This window comes from Vipera berus, assembly GCF_964194415.1.
Source record: "Vipera berus genome assembly, chromosome: 3".
In the NCBI taxonomy this organism is placed as follows: domain Eukaryota; kingdom Metazoa; phylum Chordata; class Lepidosauria; order Squamata; family Viperidae; genus Vipera; species Vipera berus.
Genome location: NC_138204.1, coordinates 168,550,585 through 168,568,644, shown reverse-complemented (window position 1 = coordinate 168,568,644; position 18,060 = coordinate 168,550,585). Strand labels below are relative to the sequence as shown.

At 37.2% G+C, this 18,060-nt stretch overlaps 1 protein-coding gene across 3 annotated transcripts in view; it reads left to right on the top strand.

Annotated features, from left to right (window-relative positions):
* ROCK1 (Rho associated coiled-coil containing protein kinase 1) overlaps positions 1-18,060 on the top strand; it is a 92,073-nt gene that overhangs the window by 10,978 nt on the left and 63,035 nt on the right. For all 3 annotated transcript variants that reach the window (XM_081325808.1, XM_081325809.1, XM_081325810.1), the window contains 4 exons: positions 7,619-7,700; positions 9,319-9,419; positions 11,527-11,664; positions 12,925-13,100. In XM_081325808.1, the coding sequence (XP_081181934.1) occupies positions 7,619-7,700; positions 9,319-9,419; positions 11,527-11,664; positions 12,925-13,100 (497 nt within the window). The remainder of the gene's footprint in view (positions 1-7,618; positions 7,701-9,318; positions 9,420-11,526; positions 11,665-12,924; positions 13,101-18,060) is intronic.

Here is an 18,060-nt window from a genome sequence, read left to right as displayed (position 1 = left end):
CAAAGCCATCATCAGCAAGTTCTTCAACACCCCCCTCCTCCCCCTCATCTGAGTCATCCGACCCAACTGCCGAACCCACAGGCTGACCCTGAATCACAACAGCAAGACTCTAACACTAAAGACTTTGGTTTGCTTCTTAAGCAGCTTGCAACCATGCAGATTCCTTTTAAAGTGTATACCCTGTTGTGTGCCTGCTTATTCTCTTGTCACCCCTTCTTTCCAATGAGTGTAAATACAAACATTGATTCTCTTCTTGATAATTACAGGTGGTCCTTGACTTACAACCACAGTTGAGCCAAAAATTTATGTTGCTAAGTGAGACAGTTGTTAAGTGAATCTGGCTCTCCCATTGACTTTGCTTGTCAGAAGATTGCAAAAGGTGATCATGGCACTGGGACACTGCAACCATTCTAAATATAAATCAGTTTCCAAGTATCTGGATTTTGATCAAGTGACCATGACAATGCTGCAGTGGTCATAAGAGTGAAAAACAATCATAGGTCACTTTTTTCAGTACCGTTGTAACTTCGAACGGTCATGAAATGAATTGTTGTAAGTTGAGGACTACCTGTATCCCAGCACTGGGATGAGCATTCCAAAGAGTATGGGAGTGGGGTAAAGTGCTCTAAGATTTGCCTTAGATTTTTTTCCTTATGATTTGAGTTCTGGAAATCATCTCTATCATTGGATTTAATCAGTTATTTGGGATCATATTCTTCTGATGCTGTAAAGCAAAGCTCCCCAACCTTTCCGGCTTGGCGGCCTAGAAGTAAAGGAAAGAGCAGGGAAATGTTGCTAGTGTGCACACATGGACAAGTGGGGCACCTGCCCGCACGCATGTGCAAATGGACCACTAGCATCCATGGCAGTGTTAGCGCACCCACACATGTGCAAATGAGGCTGCTAGCCCCTGCATAGTGGCACTCCTGCGAGGGGGGCTCACCAGTTATTCTGGTGGCTACGGACCATAGGTTGGGGATCCTTGCTGTAAAGTGAAGGAAAGCTAAAGTAAAATCATAAACACAAGTCAACAAGAACTACCTGCATTTTTTTCCCCTTTTCAGGTACATTTCTAATTCTTATCATGTTTCCATTTAGTATCTGTCCTCTTCCAGTAACAAAGTTAAATGTTTGCATATGTTAGTCATATCTTGAATTGTTACAAAAAATACCTGGGGTAAAGAGATATTAAAACTTGTAAAAGCATTTGTTTTTAATCTGAGAAATCAAATAATGAACAAAATTAGGGTTATGAACCCAATCTATATAAATTTTAACGGGGGCTCTACAACCTGGATTTGTGTGTGCATATGTGTTTTATGATTGTTGATATTTCTTCATTTTGTTTGCTGCTTAAAGTTTCTTTGGATAGATAGAGTGAGTTATAATTTGATAATAAATAAAGCTCAGCAAGAATAGTGATAGTTAGTTGCTTTTTACGAGCCGCTAGGAACTCTTATGAGCTGTGTGTTAAACTGAGTAGTTGAAAAAATGTTCCAGAAGGATGCGTGCCACTTCCATCATAATAACAAAAGAACTATATGAACATGTTTATGAAATTACTAGAAATCAAGCTTAATTTAAAGACTTTATCTTTATAGTTAGTTCATTTAGTGGAACCTGCAAGTTACTCTGTGTGTAGCTAACAATACTCTACTGCTGTTGTTGTTAGTTGTGAAGTCATGTCCAACCCATCGTGACACCATGGACAAAGTTCCTCCAGGCCTTCTTGTCCTCTACAAGTCTATCACCTTCTGGAGTCCATTTAGGCTCATGCCTACTGCTTCAGTGACTCCATCCAGCCACCTCAATACTCTACTAGAAGGCAGATATAACTCGTAATTGTTCTTGAAAACTTCTAAAGAAATGCAAAAACTATAGGTAGCCCTTGCTGAATAATCATTTGTTCAGCGATTGTTCAAAGTTACAATGGGACTGAATCAATGGTAGTCATAACCAAACCTTGAAGTTATGGCCATTGTAGTGCCCCGTGGGAATGTGATTAAAAATTGAGCACTTGGTAGCTTGCCTGCATTTATGACCACAATGTGCACTTCATCTCCCCCATCTATCTCCCTTGCATCTTTGCTATTTTGGTTGCTCTGCACCTAGCAGCCCCCAACTGACCTTTGCTGTTTTCTTCCTCCTGCTGCAAAAGGTAAGTTAGTCAATGACAGTTTGCAGGGAAGCCAAAAGAACAGGCATGGGAGAGATAGGTGGGCAGGGAAATTTAAGCAGAGATCTTTGCCTAACAACCTCATCCAGGACTACTAGAACTGCGGTCACATGATATTTGTACCTAATGACTGCTTTGCGTAACCATGTACATTCCGGTTCCATTTAGGTTCATTAAAGGAGGACTATCTATAGTGAATTGTATTATCAGTCATATATATGGAGATCTATGCTGTCGCTCTTACTATATTTTTTTTTACCTTACCTTTTGAAAAATGCTTGTACCATGTATAGTGCTGAGATACAGGTGGTCCTCGACTTATAACAGTTTGTTTAGTAATTGTTTGAAGTTACAGTGACACTGAAAAAGTGACTTATGACCATTTTTCACACTTACAACTATTGCAGCAGTCCCATGGTCATGTGATCAAAATTCAGATGCTTGATGAGCGACCCATATATATGACGGCTACAGTGTCCTGTGGTCATGTGATCGTCTTTTGTAACCTTCTCACAAGCAAAGTCAATGGGAAAGCCAGTTTAACTTAACCATTTTACTAATTTAACAACAGCAGTGATTCCCTTAACAACAGTTGCAAGATGTAAGTTGCAAAATTCACTTAACAAATGTCTTGTTTACCAACAGAAATTTTGGGCTCAATTGTCATAAATCAAGGACTACTTGTAGCATGTGAGATACTGGCAAGTATTTGAGATGATATTTGAAAACTGGCTTGCAATTTTCCCTTTTAAAGGATCAAATAGCCATTTCTACTTTAAATTTTAATGGTTAAAGTAATTCATCTAAACTAAAAAGGATGTGCTTAAGCTATATTGACTCCTTAGGTTAGAAAGTCAGTAGTATGTATAACAATATTCTTCATGTTCATATGCAAAATAATGTTAACGTTTAAAAATGTAAATTAGTTTGAATTAATTTAAAATACTTTAAAACTGACCTTATGTAGAAACAGTTATTCATACTTGCTCCTGGAATGTTGAAAGTATGTTTATATATAATACCTTGTGATTAAAAGTCTCATTAACTGCAATTTCTTTTGTAGTTTTATATTTCATAGTTCTTCATTCTATTATTATCACTCTGACATTTTGATATGAAATAATGTTGCTTGGTAACAAGTAAAAAACATTGCATGTCTCTGTGTTTAAAATTATAACAAACTTTTTCTTTGGAGAAATGAATTTCAAATGAATGTTAAAATTAAGAACACACAAATGGCAACAGTGTTATGTATTTATGAATATCGTGTCAAATATATGCACATAAAGTGATGGATAGGCTTGGAGATCTACATGTACAATAAATATAGCATTTAAATTTTAGTATTCAGTTTTATTCGTACATAATTGTATAATCACTGATGTCATTTATAGCTTAAATATGGCATAATACTTCTAAGATTATACTAAGGTAAATCAGAATAAAAATATAGCTACTAGATGAGAAAAATACTCTTAAATATATGCCACGTGATATGTGTAACTTGTTGCATTGAAAATATGCAGGAATGATCTTGGAGAAATATGGCATATATTTGTCCTTTTTATCAAAGACTCTTTGACAGAATTGTACTGCTTTACTTGAAGACAGTAGATATATTGTTTTAGAGGGGTATAATTGACATATTTGGAATTTGGATAAGATATCATAGGCATAGTCACAAAATGGTTGCTTTGATGGTTGTGACCAGTCATAAATAACCGTCTCATAGAAAGTGATAATACTAGAATGCAAGTATTCTGCCCCTGAATTTAAATGTGAGAGAAAGGCAAATCCCCTAAATAAGAAATTATACCTTTGAACTAAAGTGTCAGACTCATTCAGGATTCCTCCGAAAGTTTGTTCTTTTACCCACACAGCCAGCACACAACTCAGCTCAGTCACTAATTTTTATTTTAAGATTCCCCCTCCATTACTCCAAACAAGATAACCATTGGTAGGAAAATTGGTAGTCTTCAAATTCCTAATTTATAGTTATTTGAGCCCCCAACTATAATTATAAAATAAAACAAAACTTTATTTTATATATAAAAATAAATGGTAGCTTCTTTCTATGGTGATATGGGGAAAGTCATCACATAAGCCCTGGTGTAGCATGACTCAAAAACAGCAGTACAGGTAATTCTCAGCCATTTATTTAATAACCATTTGAAGTTACACTGGTGCTGAGGAAAGTGATTATAACAGGTTCTCACACTTACAACTGTCACCAAAGCATTCCCATGGTCACATGATCAGAATTTGGGTTCTTGACTTGTATGACATTTGCAGCATCCTGGGATCACGTGATCTCTTAATGACCTTCCTAGGAGCTTCCAATGAGCAAAGTCAATGGGGGAAAATTCAAATTGCTCCACTCTTAATTCTCTCTGCTAACTATAATCTGTTTGGTGAAACTTCTGCATCTTAACTTACTTTCTTGATTCCACTTCAATAGATTTCTCTGCTTTCTCTCATTTTATCATATACTCTTCATTCCCCCCCCACCCTGCCCTTACTCTCTTCTTCCTCTTCACTGCTTATTTCAAGCCTTCCTCATTTAACAGGTGGTAGCAATATAGTTTATCACTTCCTTCGTAGGGGGTGAATACAGCTGAATCCGCATCAGAACAAACAATCCGTGCCCAATTGCTTACCTCATGTTTATTTCTTAAAATATGATAGTTTAGAGTCCAGAGTGATTGCAGTTAATTAAGCAGAATTGTGTTAAAATAGATTAAAAAGTAGGTAAGTTTTCTTCTGTATTTTTTGTTGGAGGTTTCAAAATGAATAGGGGATTGTTTTTTAAACAGAATTGTGTTAAAAGTGTGTTAATTTCTACATCAAATTAAGACATTGAAATCACATTCTCTGAATATTTAATCTAGTTTTTAGAAAATAATAAGAAAAGTTCCAAGGAAGACAGTGGTGGAGCTCCATATGCTATTCTTTATCTCTGTTCTAGGCCATTTCATTCATATTTATTTCTGTAAGAGAACTTAGAGCTAAAACTGGATTTACTCTTCACAAATTCTGAAGGAATTTGTTCATTTTCAACCTTGGTAGAAAGTTCTGGTCATATTAGTATTAATAAATTATTTATTTAGTTTTATTGTGGTAGATACAGAATGACCAGAGATGTGAAAATGTAGTTTGTCAGATGAAGACAATAAAGCATTGGGAAGAATATCAGAAAGATACAATGAGTAATAAGATTGATAAACTACTCAGTAACTAGAAATACTACTTTCAATTATAAACTAGAAAGAGTGTTCTTTGCATGGTGGTATGATGATCTCTTTTACAGGCTTTTGGCACCAGTACTTCTGAGGCTTAAGTTCTACTTCTGTCTCAAACCTGTTTGTATCAGAGAGTGGTTATGATCTAATGCTTAATCAAACGAAGAATGCTGTTTCAATAGATAGATAATTCTTATTAGAGCAAACACTAAGGTGAAAATGTGCTTTCTGATGCATGTTTTTTAAACATTAAACAAATACACAGTTTGGAAGAAAACAACTGGTTATATTTAAGTGAAATAATGGATCAGGAGCTATCTCTGCATGTTTTACAAAATCTAGTCTGCCCAAAAAAGGAAAAGATGAAAGGACATTTTTGCTTGGAATAGAGCCAGTCTTCCAAAAGAGTATAACTGTTTTTTGCATGCTTCCAACTTTTACCAGCGTGTGTGTGTGTGTGTGTGTGTGTGTGTGTGAGAGAGAGAGAGAGAGAGAGAGAGAGAGAGAGAGAGAGAGAGAGAACACAAAACATCAAAAAGCTGAATTGAAATCATTACATTCAGTTTTACTAAATTTGCACTTTTGTTATTAAGAATGAAACATTAAGTTATGTTTATTTTAATTGTGATGGTTATATTTATTTTATTGCATAAAGCTATCTTAGAAAACATTCTAGTATTTGATTTTTTTGCTGCATTTTAAATTAGTTTTGTTAAATTAGCTAGTTTTTGAATTGATGGCAGTAAGAAAAACATTGCTTCTTGTGCCACATGTGTTGATTCCCGAACCAGTAGATTCTGGCCATATTAGCATGCGGGAAATAGCCTCTTACTACTCATGCCATAGTTAATACCTGATTTATCTGTTGCAGTGTTTTATGTGAGGCTTCACTTGGAGCCTCTAAAAGCATCAATTGATATAAAATGTAGCAACCATGCAGGAAACCATTGTAAGACAAGCATATTATACTTTGATGAAGGATTTGTACTGGTTTCTAAGCACATGCTGTTCGTTTTTTAAAAAAAAATGTATGCAGTGTCTTGGTTTCATTTTGTTTGAGTGATTGCTTTATTTGAGGTTGTTAAAGAGGAATTATCAAAAGTATCCTCACATTCTGTGTTCATTTTTCAAGCATATAGTAGAAGATCAAATAAATACCTATGGAGTTTCACTTAGTCCTCATTTTGTACTTTAAAGAAACAAGTCAAGAGATTTCTCTGTAGCCCATCTCTTTTTGCTTTAAATAAATTAATAGTTAATTTCAAACAGTTTAATATGAGTTTAACTATTTTATATTTTTTATGGTTGAGTACTATCTAGAGAAAAATGCAGAAATCAATCAAAATAGTAAATAATACACACGCACACACACACACACACACACACAATCTGGCTGCCATTTATATCAGTCCATAGGTTGCCAAGGTCGATTCAGCTATTTCGCTGGCTATTTTACTCCTCTCTCCTTCAGTGTTCCTTGTGTTCCTCTTGAAGCAATGACTTCTTTGTTGATGCTCATGTCCAAATTAATGTTAGAATATGTTTCATTGTGCTGCACGATCCTCCTATAAATTTGTCTAAGCATTATGTTTTGTGGAAGAAGTGATTCTGAAGATGTTCCTATTTTTAGAATTAATACCATAGGGACTCACAGAGAGGGTTGCACTTGCTAAGCTGTAAAATATACTTCCTTTGAAATTGTTTTGGTCCTATCTTTCTTTAGAAGAATTACTGATAATTATTTTTTTAAATTTTTATTTTAATCCCATTTATATCCCGCCCTTCTCCGAAGACTCAGGGCGGCTTACAATCTAAGCACAAATCAAATGTGCTTAGCAATATTAGCAAATTTCTAATTCATGAGTCATTTAACGGCTAGTTGTTATAATTTTTAATTTGTTTCACTATTAAAATGAGCTAGTGTTATGGATTTAAAAATTTTTGTGTGCACACACATAGATTTTAATATGAATTTTTATACAATATTTTAAACATTTAAATATCTAAAATATGTAAGAATTAGACTATTTAGCAAATTTGTGAGCATGATTAAATGGGCAGCTTTCTTTTCTTGTGATTCTAATACGTACCTTTCCCACTAAACCAGTATAACGGGACTATATGCACACATGTACGCTTAAGATGTATTTTTTGTAATACTCATTAGTTGTGTTCTTCAAAAAATATCTATTTTGTTCCTCAGGATGGATTAGATGCCTTGGTATACGATTTGGATTTTCCTGCTTTGAGGAAAAATAAAAACATAGACACCTTTTTAACCAAATGTAAGTATGTATATATATATATATTTGTGTGTGTGTGTGTGTGTGTGTGTGTGTGTGTGTATGTACATACACTACACTGGGTTTCTGATGATCTAATCTGTGTACAAGTTATTTAATTTTTTATATATATTAATAATATCTACTGTATTTTTTTCAGGGGAAGGGAAATTAAAAGTTTTTGGAGTTGTATTCATAACCATTTAAGATTTATGCTTAAGATTTATATTAAGATTGATTAAATAGAAGGGTGCAGAGATTGTAGCTGTGGACTGAAAACTGTGGAGTACACTTGCAGCCCAATGTCCTTAGCACAGGACGTGATGATGATTCATAACCATTATTTCTCAATTTATTTCATAAAGCTATAATAAAAAAGTTGACCAAGGATGCTCTCTAAGCTTCTTGGGGAAAAAGCAAAATAAAAATAATAAAGTTGTGAAAAGGAAGATACCTTTTATGTGATAATGCTGTGCCTATCTTTAGAAGCAGCATTGTTACTATGTGGTATTTATTGTTCTGATAATAAATGACAAGAAAATTTATGCCCCCTCTCTTAGCCCCTTCATTACAAGGGGGATAGGACTTTGAGGATGAAATAGGTGAATCTATCATCTTTATCATTAAACCAATTGGATGGGGAAGATAATGCAGATTGCTATTCAACATTGCTCTGAATCTGCTACTGAGCTCCTATCTCAGTTTTGTTCATTATAGAGCCAGCTTTGATTGTACTGCTTTTTTCAGACAGTGGTTTGTACTTGATGGTATCTGAGTATTTGCTGAGTTCCTACTTTTACTGTGATCGCCTTGCTTCAAGTAATATTACACTGATAATTTGCAGTAGTTAGAGGACAACATTCTGTAATACAGTAATCTTTAATACAAAAATCTCCCTGTTTGAATTTTCAACATGTTGATACTATTCCTTTGAATTTTTCATTAGAAAAGGTTACATTGGCAGTTTCAGTCTATATCCCCTGAACTGAAATGTTAATATTTTGGGTGTAATCTCATGCCAGTGTTGACCCATGTAGATTTAAATAGCATGTTACCAAATTTGGAGTTAGAGAAACTGTCAGCTGGGAATTTAAATTATTATAGTTTGTTTCCTCCTAGTAGTGCTTTAAAAATGCAGTCTCTAGCTTATATTTTCATGATAATTAAAAAAAATAACATGAAAAATAGTGAAATCTAAACATTAGAAACGCATTTTATGTTTTAACCAAATCTTTTGTAGAGCATTATGGATGATTACTTGATGAGGATAGCAAAATGTTCTAATAGTTTTTTTCTTTAAACTTTTTTTAACTTTAACTTCTTTTAAGCATTGTTAAAGTTCAGTCTTATTTCTACAGTGAAGTTGTATTTGGCATTTGAATGTTGCTATGGGAATGGAAAGTAATGAGATTCAAAGAAGATATTTGTAGCCTGCTTAAGGCTGGGAAATTGTCTTTAAATTGTCATTTCACAAGAATTGACCAACAAATGGAATGTAATTGAAATCATAATGTATATTTTTATATGTAAATTTATTTCAAAGACTGAGCATTCTTTTTACAATGAGCCTATTTTACAACGAGCCTATTACTAGTATTTTTAATTTATATTTTCTTCACAGACAAAGACACAATAAATAAAGTAAGAGATCTCCGTATGAAAGCTGAAGATTATGAAGTAGTAAAAGTGATTGGTAGAGGAGCATTTGGAGAAGTTCAGTTGGTAGGTTACTCTGTATGGAGATTTTACAGCTAAGACTTCAGTTTTATTTTAAAATAGAACTTTTCAATGAATGGACTATTCTTATGAGTGGTAGTTTCTCTGCTGCCAAAATTTGGGAACTTGAAAATAAATATATGCCTTGTATGGTTGGACCTTGCTGCTGTCTTATTAATACTTTCTTAATACATTCTTAAGTACATATTTTTCTGATTGAGTGTTATAAAAGTGTGGTTTCTTCTAAGATAGGGGTGTCAAACTGCCCGCCCTTGGGCCGGTTGCATCATACAGAGGCCACGCTCCAGCTCCAGCAGTGCAAAAAAAGTCATGACACGTCACAACACATCATGTGACGCGGCGAGTTTGACACCCATGTTCTAGGAGCAACTGGTAATACAACAATTCTACCACTAGTTTTCAGTGCATTATTTCTGAAAGTTGTCAATGAATAAACCACGATTAGGTTTATGGCAGTAAATCATAGTCTGAACTGAGGTTTTCTTACTGATTAATTATTGTAGGATGACATGATTTGTGCATAGAAATATAATTTGATTATTGGCTTATTCTTGCCTAATTTTTGTGCCCTGTATAAATTTGTAAGCAAGCCAAATATACATGATTGGTTTAATTGAAAAAAGCAACAAAATTACCAAATAAACCACAGCTACTTTGTGACAAAATAATATCTGTCTTCTCCTTAACTATAAATCAACCAAATTATAGTCAAAGTAGACTATTGTTTAGCATGCTCTGTAAATTATATATAACAAGAAAGATTTATCCCATTTTAAAATACATATTGTGGAAGAATAATTTTTGTTTATTATGTTTGTTTCCATTTCTATTTTAATTAAGCTATTGTTACAGTATAATATATAGAAGAAACTACTGTGTTCTAATGTTGCTAGTTGTAGAGATATATTTGAGCAAGTCATATTGTAATTTTTAATATAAATATATGAAGTTCTTATCTGAGATGATAGATTACATTTCCAGTCTGCACTGCAAGTAGAAGTTCATTGTTTTCAGTGGTTTTATTTTAAAATCTTAACGGGTGTGAGAGGTATACTTTTCTGGAGACGTTTTCCTCTTGGAGAGAAGTTATATCTTTCTCTCCTTAATGTATAATCTATATAAATAATGGCTTCATGCTCCTCCATCAGTGTTTTTAAAATCCACTGACAGTAGCAACTATTTTAAAATCTAACTATAGTGTTGGGAAATAAGGCATTTTGTGAATAGAAAATGTATATAAATAGTACACATACCTTTAGGGGGAAAACACTGGAAAGTTGCATACCCATAATTGGTTGCCCTACCTACTTTTGGTGTCCTTCTTCATTATTTACTATGATTGGATTGAAATAGGTACTTCTATTTCTTTACCTTAGTAGGTCTTTAATATATGCAGTAATAAGCAGTATATCATAAATTAAGTTTGAAGGTACTTATTTTGCATTGCATGTATCTTTTTATAATTTATGTTATGGTTGCTATAAACAACTTGCAGTAGTGCTGAAAGAATGCAATGCAGTTAATTCTCAGATATATTTATTAATACAATGTATTTCATTTACTCTTGCTAAAATAAATGGGCAATTGTTTAAACCTTAGCCATTTTTGATATTCCGAATGCAATAAATAGAAAGGAAAACTATATAGGAACAGTAAAATAATTCAGTTATGAATGGATTTAAACATAAATACTAAATTTATAAAATTAATGCCAAACTCATATGTAGGAAATATTATACTGGTTGGTTATAAAAATTTCACAGCTACCTTCACAGGTAGAAACAACTTTGGCCAACAACATTTCAAAGTATTGAGTTGTAGACTATCTACCCTTGATATGACAACATTCAATAGTATTGATCTTTTCTAGACCTGTGGAGTGTGGGACAGTTTCGCAGAAATAAGTAAATCAATAATGCTAGAGAAGAAGAGCTAGAGAACAACAGTGCTCCATGAAATGCGAAAGAGCTTTCCTTTTAAGATGATGACTAGGTACATAATCCTAACCTTTTAACATAGTTAATGGAAATGGAATGTACTCATGCTGTTTCATACTTATATTATTTTTTTCATCTTCTTATTTGTTTTAAAGGTAAGACACAAGTCATCACGAAAGGTCTATGCCATGAAACTTCTTAGCAAATTTGAGATGATAAAAAGATCAGATTCTGCATTCTTTTGGGAAGAAAGAGATATCATGGCATTTGCAAATAGCCCTTGGGTTGTTCAGGTGACTTTTATTTGAATTCACATTGGCCAATAATGATAACATTTGTCTTGAATAGGTGTCCAACATTTTGTTTTGTCATTAATATAGAGCATATATAATTTAAAACCATGTTAATTTATTGACTTATAATTTTTAATTCTCCTTAAACATATATTTGAAAATGTATATTTTACATATAATTACTCATTCCAATAATTAAAATAACCTCAGTACAAATATTTTGCTGTTGTAGTTTGAAAATAAAGAAATAAACTGATAATCATGCATAATGCTAATTGATAATTATAAAAATAGTCTGCTTAGTATGTTCCTATGAGTCATTCCTCTTATGCTTCTGCTGAATTATGTTACAGAAGGTACAGTATTTGCCCTGATTTATAGTCATATCCCAGTTTGTTCAAATAAAATACACATGAACATGCAGCCTTTTTCTTCTCTTTGCAGTTAAAATAGAAATTTTATAACAATAGTTTCTTATTTTATCCATATTAGAAAGCTATGCTTATCATGTCTGGATCCAGACAGTATTTTAATTTAGGTTATCTATTAATATGTTGGTGTATTAAGTTAGTATCTATGACTTTCATTGTTGATGTATAAAACTGTGGTTAATTATGGACTTCCCTGGTTAAAATTGCAATCTGTGCAAGGGAAAGAGTTAATAAGTTGCATGTGAGAGATATAATTAGCTGAATGATAATGAAACCCAGTTCTCTTCCTGCAAAAGCACCCACACACAAATATGCATAGTCCTCGACTTATAATCATTTGTTTAGTGGCCATTTGATGTTACAATGGCACTGAAAAAAGTAACATTACTGTTTTTCACACTACAATTATTGCAGCATCCCCATGGTCATGTGACCAAAATTTGGACCCTTGCAACTGGCATGCATTTATGATTATTGCAGTGTCCCAGTGTCATGTGATCACACTTTTCAACCTTCTGACAAGTCAAGTCAATGGTGAAGACAGATAGACTTCACAATCATACTACTAACTTAACTCTAGTGATTCACTTAACTACTATGGCAAGAAATGTTGTAAAATGGGGGGGGAAAATCACTTAACTATTTTTCTTAGCAATGGAAATTTTGGGTTCAATTATGGTTGTATGTTGAGGACTACCTATATTAGTTTTTTTATCATTTATATATTATAAATATAAACTACGCTTACCTGTAACTTCCTCTTTCAAAAAGAAAATAGCAGTTGATAGGAATGCAGCATGCAGTGATTCTAGTCTATTGTACTTCACAGTTGTTTTATGCATTCCAAGATGATCGTTACCTTTATATGGTGATGGAATATATGCCTGGTGGGGATCTGGTAAATTTAATGAGCAACTACGATGTCCCTGAAAAATGGGCAAGATTTTATACAGCAGAAGTTGTTCTTGCATTAGATGCTATTCACTCCATGGGTTTTATTCACAGGTAAGTATTTTTATATAGCTGATATTCTCAACATTTAAATTGTATTAAAAATAATAGTGTATTTGAAATTTTAATTTATAATACTACTGGACTATTTACAGTGTCAAACTTGAGCAAATTAGAGGTAATCAGCACAAAATTAAATTATTACATCCTTTCTGCAATAAATTTGAAATAAGAATGAGACTTATAATTTAAAAATTATAAACCTTATTTTGAGGGCCACATATCTCTTGGTTTGGTTTGCTTATGATGAAATAGTTATCTCACACTGAGTTTAAACATAATTGCATGAAGAGAAGAAAGTACATGTAAAGAATTTTTGCTGTTTCAGTTCAGTCCTCTACATCTCTCATGGACAGCAAGGATGAATTGCAAAATCTTTCTGTTGGAATTAGGAGGGCAAAAGGTTTTGTGTCCTATTACACTTTTGTCCCATGTGACAATAGGAATTGGCAGTTGGGATGCCCCTTTACAATAGCTTCTACTTGTATAAATACATAAAATCTAAACCATTACTGTTTAGGTATATCTTTGTTACACCTACTTGCACAAGCATTGTAAAATGTGTCCTTGTGGCAAACCATTTAAAGGACAATGACCAAGAATTTATGGAATGTCAAAATCATTATGACAAAATCATGACTTTCTATCTCCATTTATTATAATGGCAATGATAGATATACTTTATTATAGTCAGTGAGTAGTAAAATGACACTGTTATGAATAAAAGTTAATAGTATATGGATAATCTTCAACTTTTAATTGATTATTATTCCTCATATACTGGTTAAGAACTACTATAAAGTTAAATTATATTCCACAAAACATGAAAATATGTGCAGAAAAGGCAAAATAAGACTATTTTAGCATTACAGAGAGTACAGGTAAACAGATTCTTTATTTAATTTATACTTTTTATCTGCCTAATAACTACTGTAGATTCATATTGATGGATTACAAATTTGCTTAAACAAACAAAATAAAACAATCGGTTTAAATACTTTAATTTCAAAAAATAATGGTGAAAATAAAAATGTATAGCGTACACATTTAAAATCAACTATAAATATGCTTAATAAAGTAATGTATTAGTCACTTGTTAAAAACATATTAATATAGATTATATAATATATTAACGTAATATAGATTCCAGATTGTTCCCTGAGGAAGGATTTCCACAGCTGATGGCCTGCAACTGAGAAGTCATCCCCCATTCTAGTCGTATAGATGAGGGCCTTTATTTATTTATTAGTTTTTTTTATTTATTAGTTTTTATAAACCGCCCTTCTCCCGAGGGACTCGGGGCGGTGTACAGAGGAAGGAAGGTATACAGACCGAACAATAAAATAGTAAGAAACACTAATGAACACAAACTGGGACCCCAATTAACGTTATCATGCCAGGCCAGCCTGCTGGAACAGGAAAGTTTTTAAGTCGCGACGGAAGGTACGGAGGTCAGGGGCCATCCGGATTTCGGTTGGTAAGGTGTTCCAGAGGGCTGGCGCACCCACTGAGAATGCCCTCCCCCTGGGGGCCACCAGCCGACATTCCTTGAGCGGTGGCACCCTGAGGAGGCCCTCTCTGTGGGAGCGCACAGGACGGTGGGGTGCTGACATCGGCAGAAGGTGCTCCCGTAGGTAGTCCGGACCCATGCCATGTAGGGCTTTGAATGTCATTGTTAGCACCTTGAACTTCACACGGAAGGCAACCGGAAGCCAGTGCAGCGCACGGAGGAGAGGTGTGATATGGGAGTATCGGGAGGCTCCCAAGAGTGTCCGTGCCGCCGCACTTTGCACCAGTTGAAGCTTCCGAGTGGATCTCAAGGGCAGCCCCATGTAGAGAGCGTTACAATAGTCTAGGCGAGATGTCACAAGGGCATGGGTGACTGTACGTAAGGAATCCAGGTCCAGATAAGGCCGTAGTTGGCGAACTAGTCGAACCCGGGAGAAGGCCCCCTTGGTCACAGCTCCAATGTGGTCTTCCAGGGAGAGCTGCGAGTCTAGGAGGACACCCAGGTTGCGGGCCCTATCAACAGGGGGAAGTAACTTGTCCCCAATGTTAAGCAGTGGGACGTTCTGAATCTCCTGGCTTGCCGGTACGTACAGCCATTCAGTCTTGTCCGGGTTCAGTTGAAGCCTGTTTCTCCCCATCCATTCCCGGACCGCTTTCAGGCAGCGGGACATCACGTCTAGGGCATCACTGATATTGTTAGGAGTTGAGATAAAAAGCTGGGTGTCATCAGCATACTGATGGTACCCTACTCCAAAACTGCGAATGATCTCACCCAGCGGTTTCATGTAGATGTTGAACAGGAGAGGCGAGAGGACCGACCCCTGAGGGACTCCGCAAGCGAGAGGCCTCGGGGTCGACCTCTGTCCCCCTGTCAGCACCGACTGCGAGCGACCCTGGAGAAAGGAGGAGAACCAACGCAGAACCGTGCCTCCCACTCCCAGTCCCCTGAGGCGTCGCAGCAAGATACCATGGTCGATGGTATCGAAAGCCGCCGAGAGGTCTAATAAGACTAGGACAGAGGAATGGCCCCTGTCCCGGGCTCTCCAGAGATCATTCATCAGAGCGACCAATGCCGTCTCCGTGCTGTAGCCCGGCCTGAAACCCGATTGGTACGGGTCTAGATAAACCGCTTCATCCAGGATCTGAGGAAGTTGGTGCGCCACCACGCTCTCAACAACCTTCGCAAGGAAGCGAAGATTGGAGACTGGACGAAAGTTATTCAAAGAGGATGGGTCCAAGGTGGGCTTCTTGAGGAGAGGTCTCACCACCGCCTCCTTCAAGGCGGTGGGGAAGTGACCCTCACTCAGAGAAGCAGAGATGACCGCTAGGAACCAGCCTCGTGTCGCCTCTCGAGCTGCATAGGCCAGCCAGGAAGGGCACGGGTCCAGTAAGCATGTGGAGGAGCTCAACCTTCTCATAATCCTGTCCACTTCCTTAGGAGTTACAGGATCAAATTCTTCCCAGATGACGTCGACAAGACTGTCCATGTCTTGTTCTTCCATCTCAGCCCAGTTGGAGTCCAGACCAGTTCGAATCCGAGCGATTTTATCCAGCAGATATTGACCAAATTCCTCGGCTCGACCCTGCAAGGGTTCCTCCCTCACCTCTTGGTTTAATAGGGAGCGAGTCACCCTGAACAAGGCAGCCGGGCGATTATCTGCGGACGCGATGAGGGTGGAAAAGTAGTTGGATTTTGCCACCCTTATCGCAGCGAGATAAGACCTGGTGAGAATTCTTAGTCGCAATCGGTCGGATTCGGATCGACTGGACCTCCAACGGCTCTCTAGGCCCCGTCTCCGACGCTTCATCTCCCGGAGCTCCTCGGTGAACCATGGGTCTCGCTGGGATCTGCGCCGGGTCAGAGGCCGCAAGGGTACAACTCGGTCCAGAGCCTCCGTGGCTGCCTTTTCCCAGGCTTCCACTAAGGCTTCCGCCGAGCTGTGAGCAGGGGGTGCACGCGAGTCCCTAAGCGCTGCCTGGAACTTATCAGGGTCCATTAGGCGCCTAGGGCGGTACCATCTGACTGGCACCGTGCACCCACGGTGGGGGGTGGCAAGGGGGAAGTCTAGCCGCAGGAGGTGGTGATCGGTCCATGACAGGGGCGTAATAGTTGTGGCACCCCCACCGACATCATCACGCCACCGTCCAGACAAGAACACCAAGTCTGGGTTGTGGCCTCTCTCATGAGTCGGCCCAGAAATTATTTGCAACAGGTCCATGGCCGTCATGGAAGCCATGAACTCCCGAGCCAGTTCGGACGATCCTCCCAGGGACGGTAGATTAAAGTCGCCCAAGACCATGAGTCTTGGGAATTCAACCACCAACCCTGAGAGGACATCGAGTAGCTCGGGTAGGGCCGCCGCTGCACGATTAGGTGGTAGGTACGCCAGCAGCAGACCCAACTGCGCCCCTGGGCCGAATCTCAGTAGGAGAGACTCACACCCGACCATCTGAGGGACGGTGGTCTCTCGCGGGCTAAGGGATTCCCTGATGATAACTGCCACTCCCCCGCCCCTCCCATGAGCCCGGGGCTGGTGCAGTACCTGGAAACCTGGCGGGCAGAGGTCAACCAGAGGAACACCCCCCTCTGGGCCCAGCCAGGTTTCCGTGATGCAGGCCAGGTCCGCATGCTCACTCTCCACTAGGTCACGAATGAGGTGAGCTTTGTTAGCTGCGGACCTTGCATTCAGGTAGACCAGCCTTAGCATGGGAGGGTGCGCACCTTTGCTCCCGGGTCCTCCGGGGGAGAACAGAGGGTCGGAGCGTCTCACCGCCTGTACAGAGCGGAGATGACACTCCCGGTGTAATCATGCCTTTGTGCATGATTACAGTCATTTGGGCACATATATTAGAAAGGAGATGTTCCTTTTAGAGCAGTGTTTCCCAACCTTGGCAATTTTCAGATGTAGGAACTTCAGCTCAAAATTCTCATCAAGGATTATGATGGCTGGGGAATTATGGCAGATGAAGTTCATACATCTGAAAGTTGCTGGAGCAGAGAAATACTTGTTTTAGAGGTACAGAACTCTAAACCATTCACAGCTTTATATTTCAACATGAAGACTGAATTGGGATTGAAAGTAGATGGCAATCAATACGGTTGACAAAATACTAATGTATAATTGTATCAGCCAAGAAACGGGCTTCAATTATGGATACACACAGATCACCCAAAATAACTAAAACATGTACAGATAGCCTTGATTTACAACTAGATGCTTAGTGACTATTCAAGTTACAATTGGCTCCAAAAATGTGACATGACCCAGTTTTGAAGTTCTGATGTCCAATTCTCCCCTCCTGGTCACATGACTGCATTTTTGATAATTGGCAATCATCCTGCATTTACAGACATTTCAGTGTCATTGCCTGATTTGGGTTAGTTGAAAAAGTAATGTAAAGTTACATATTTAATCAATTGAGTTCATATCCAATGTGCTATCTT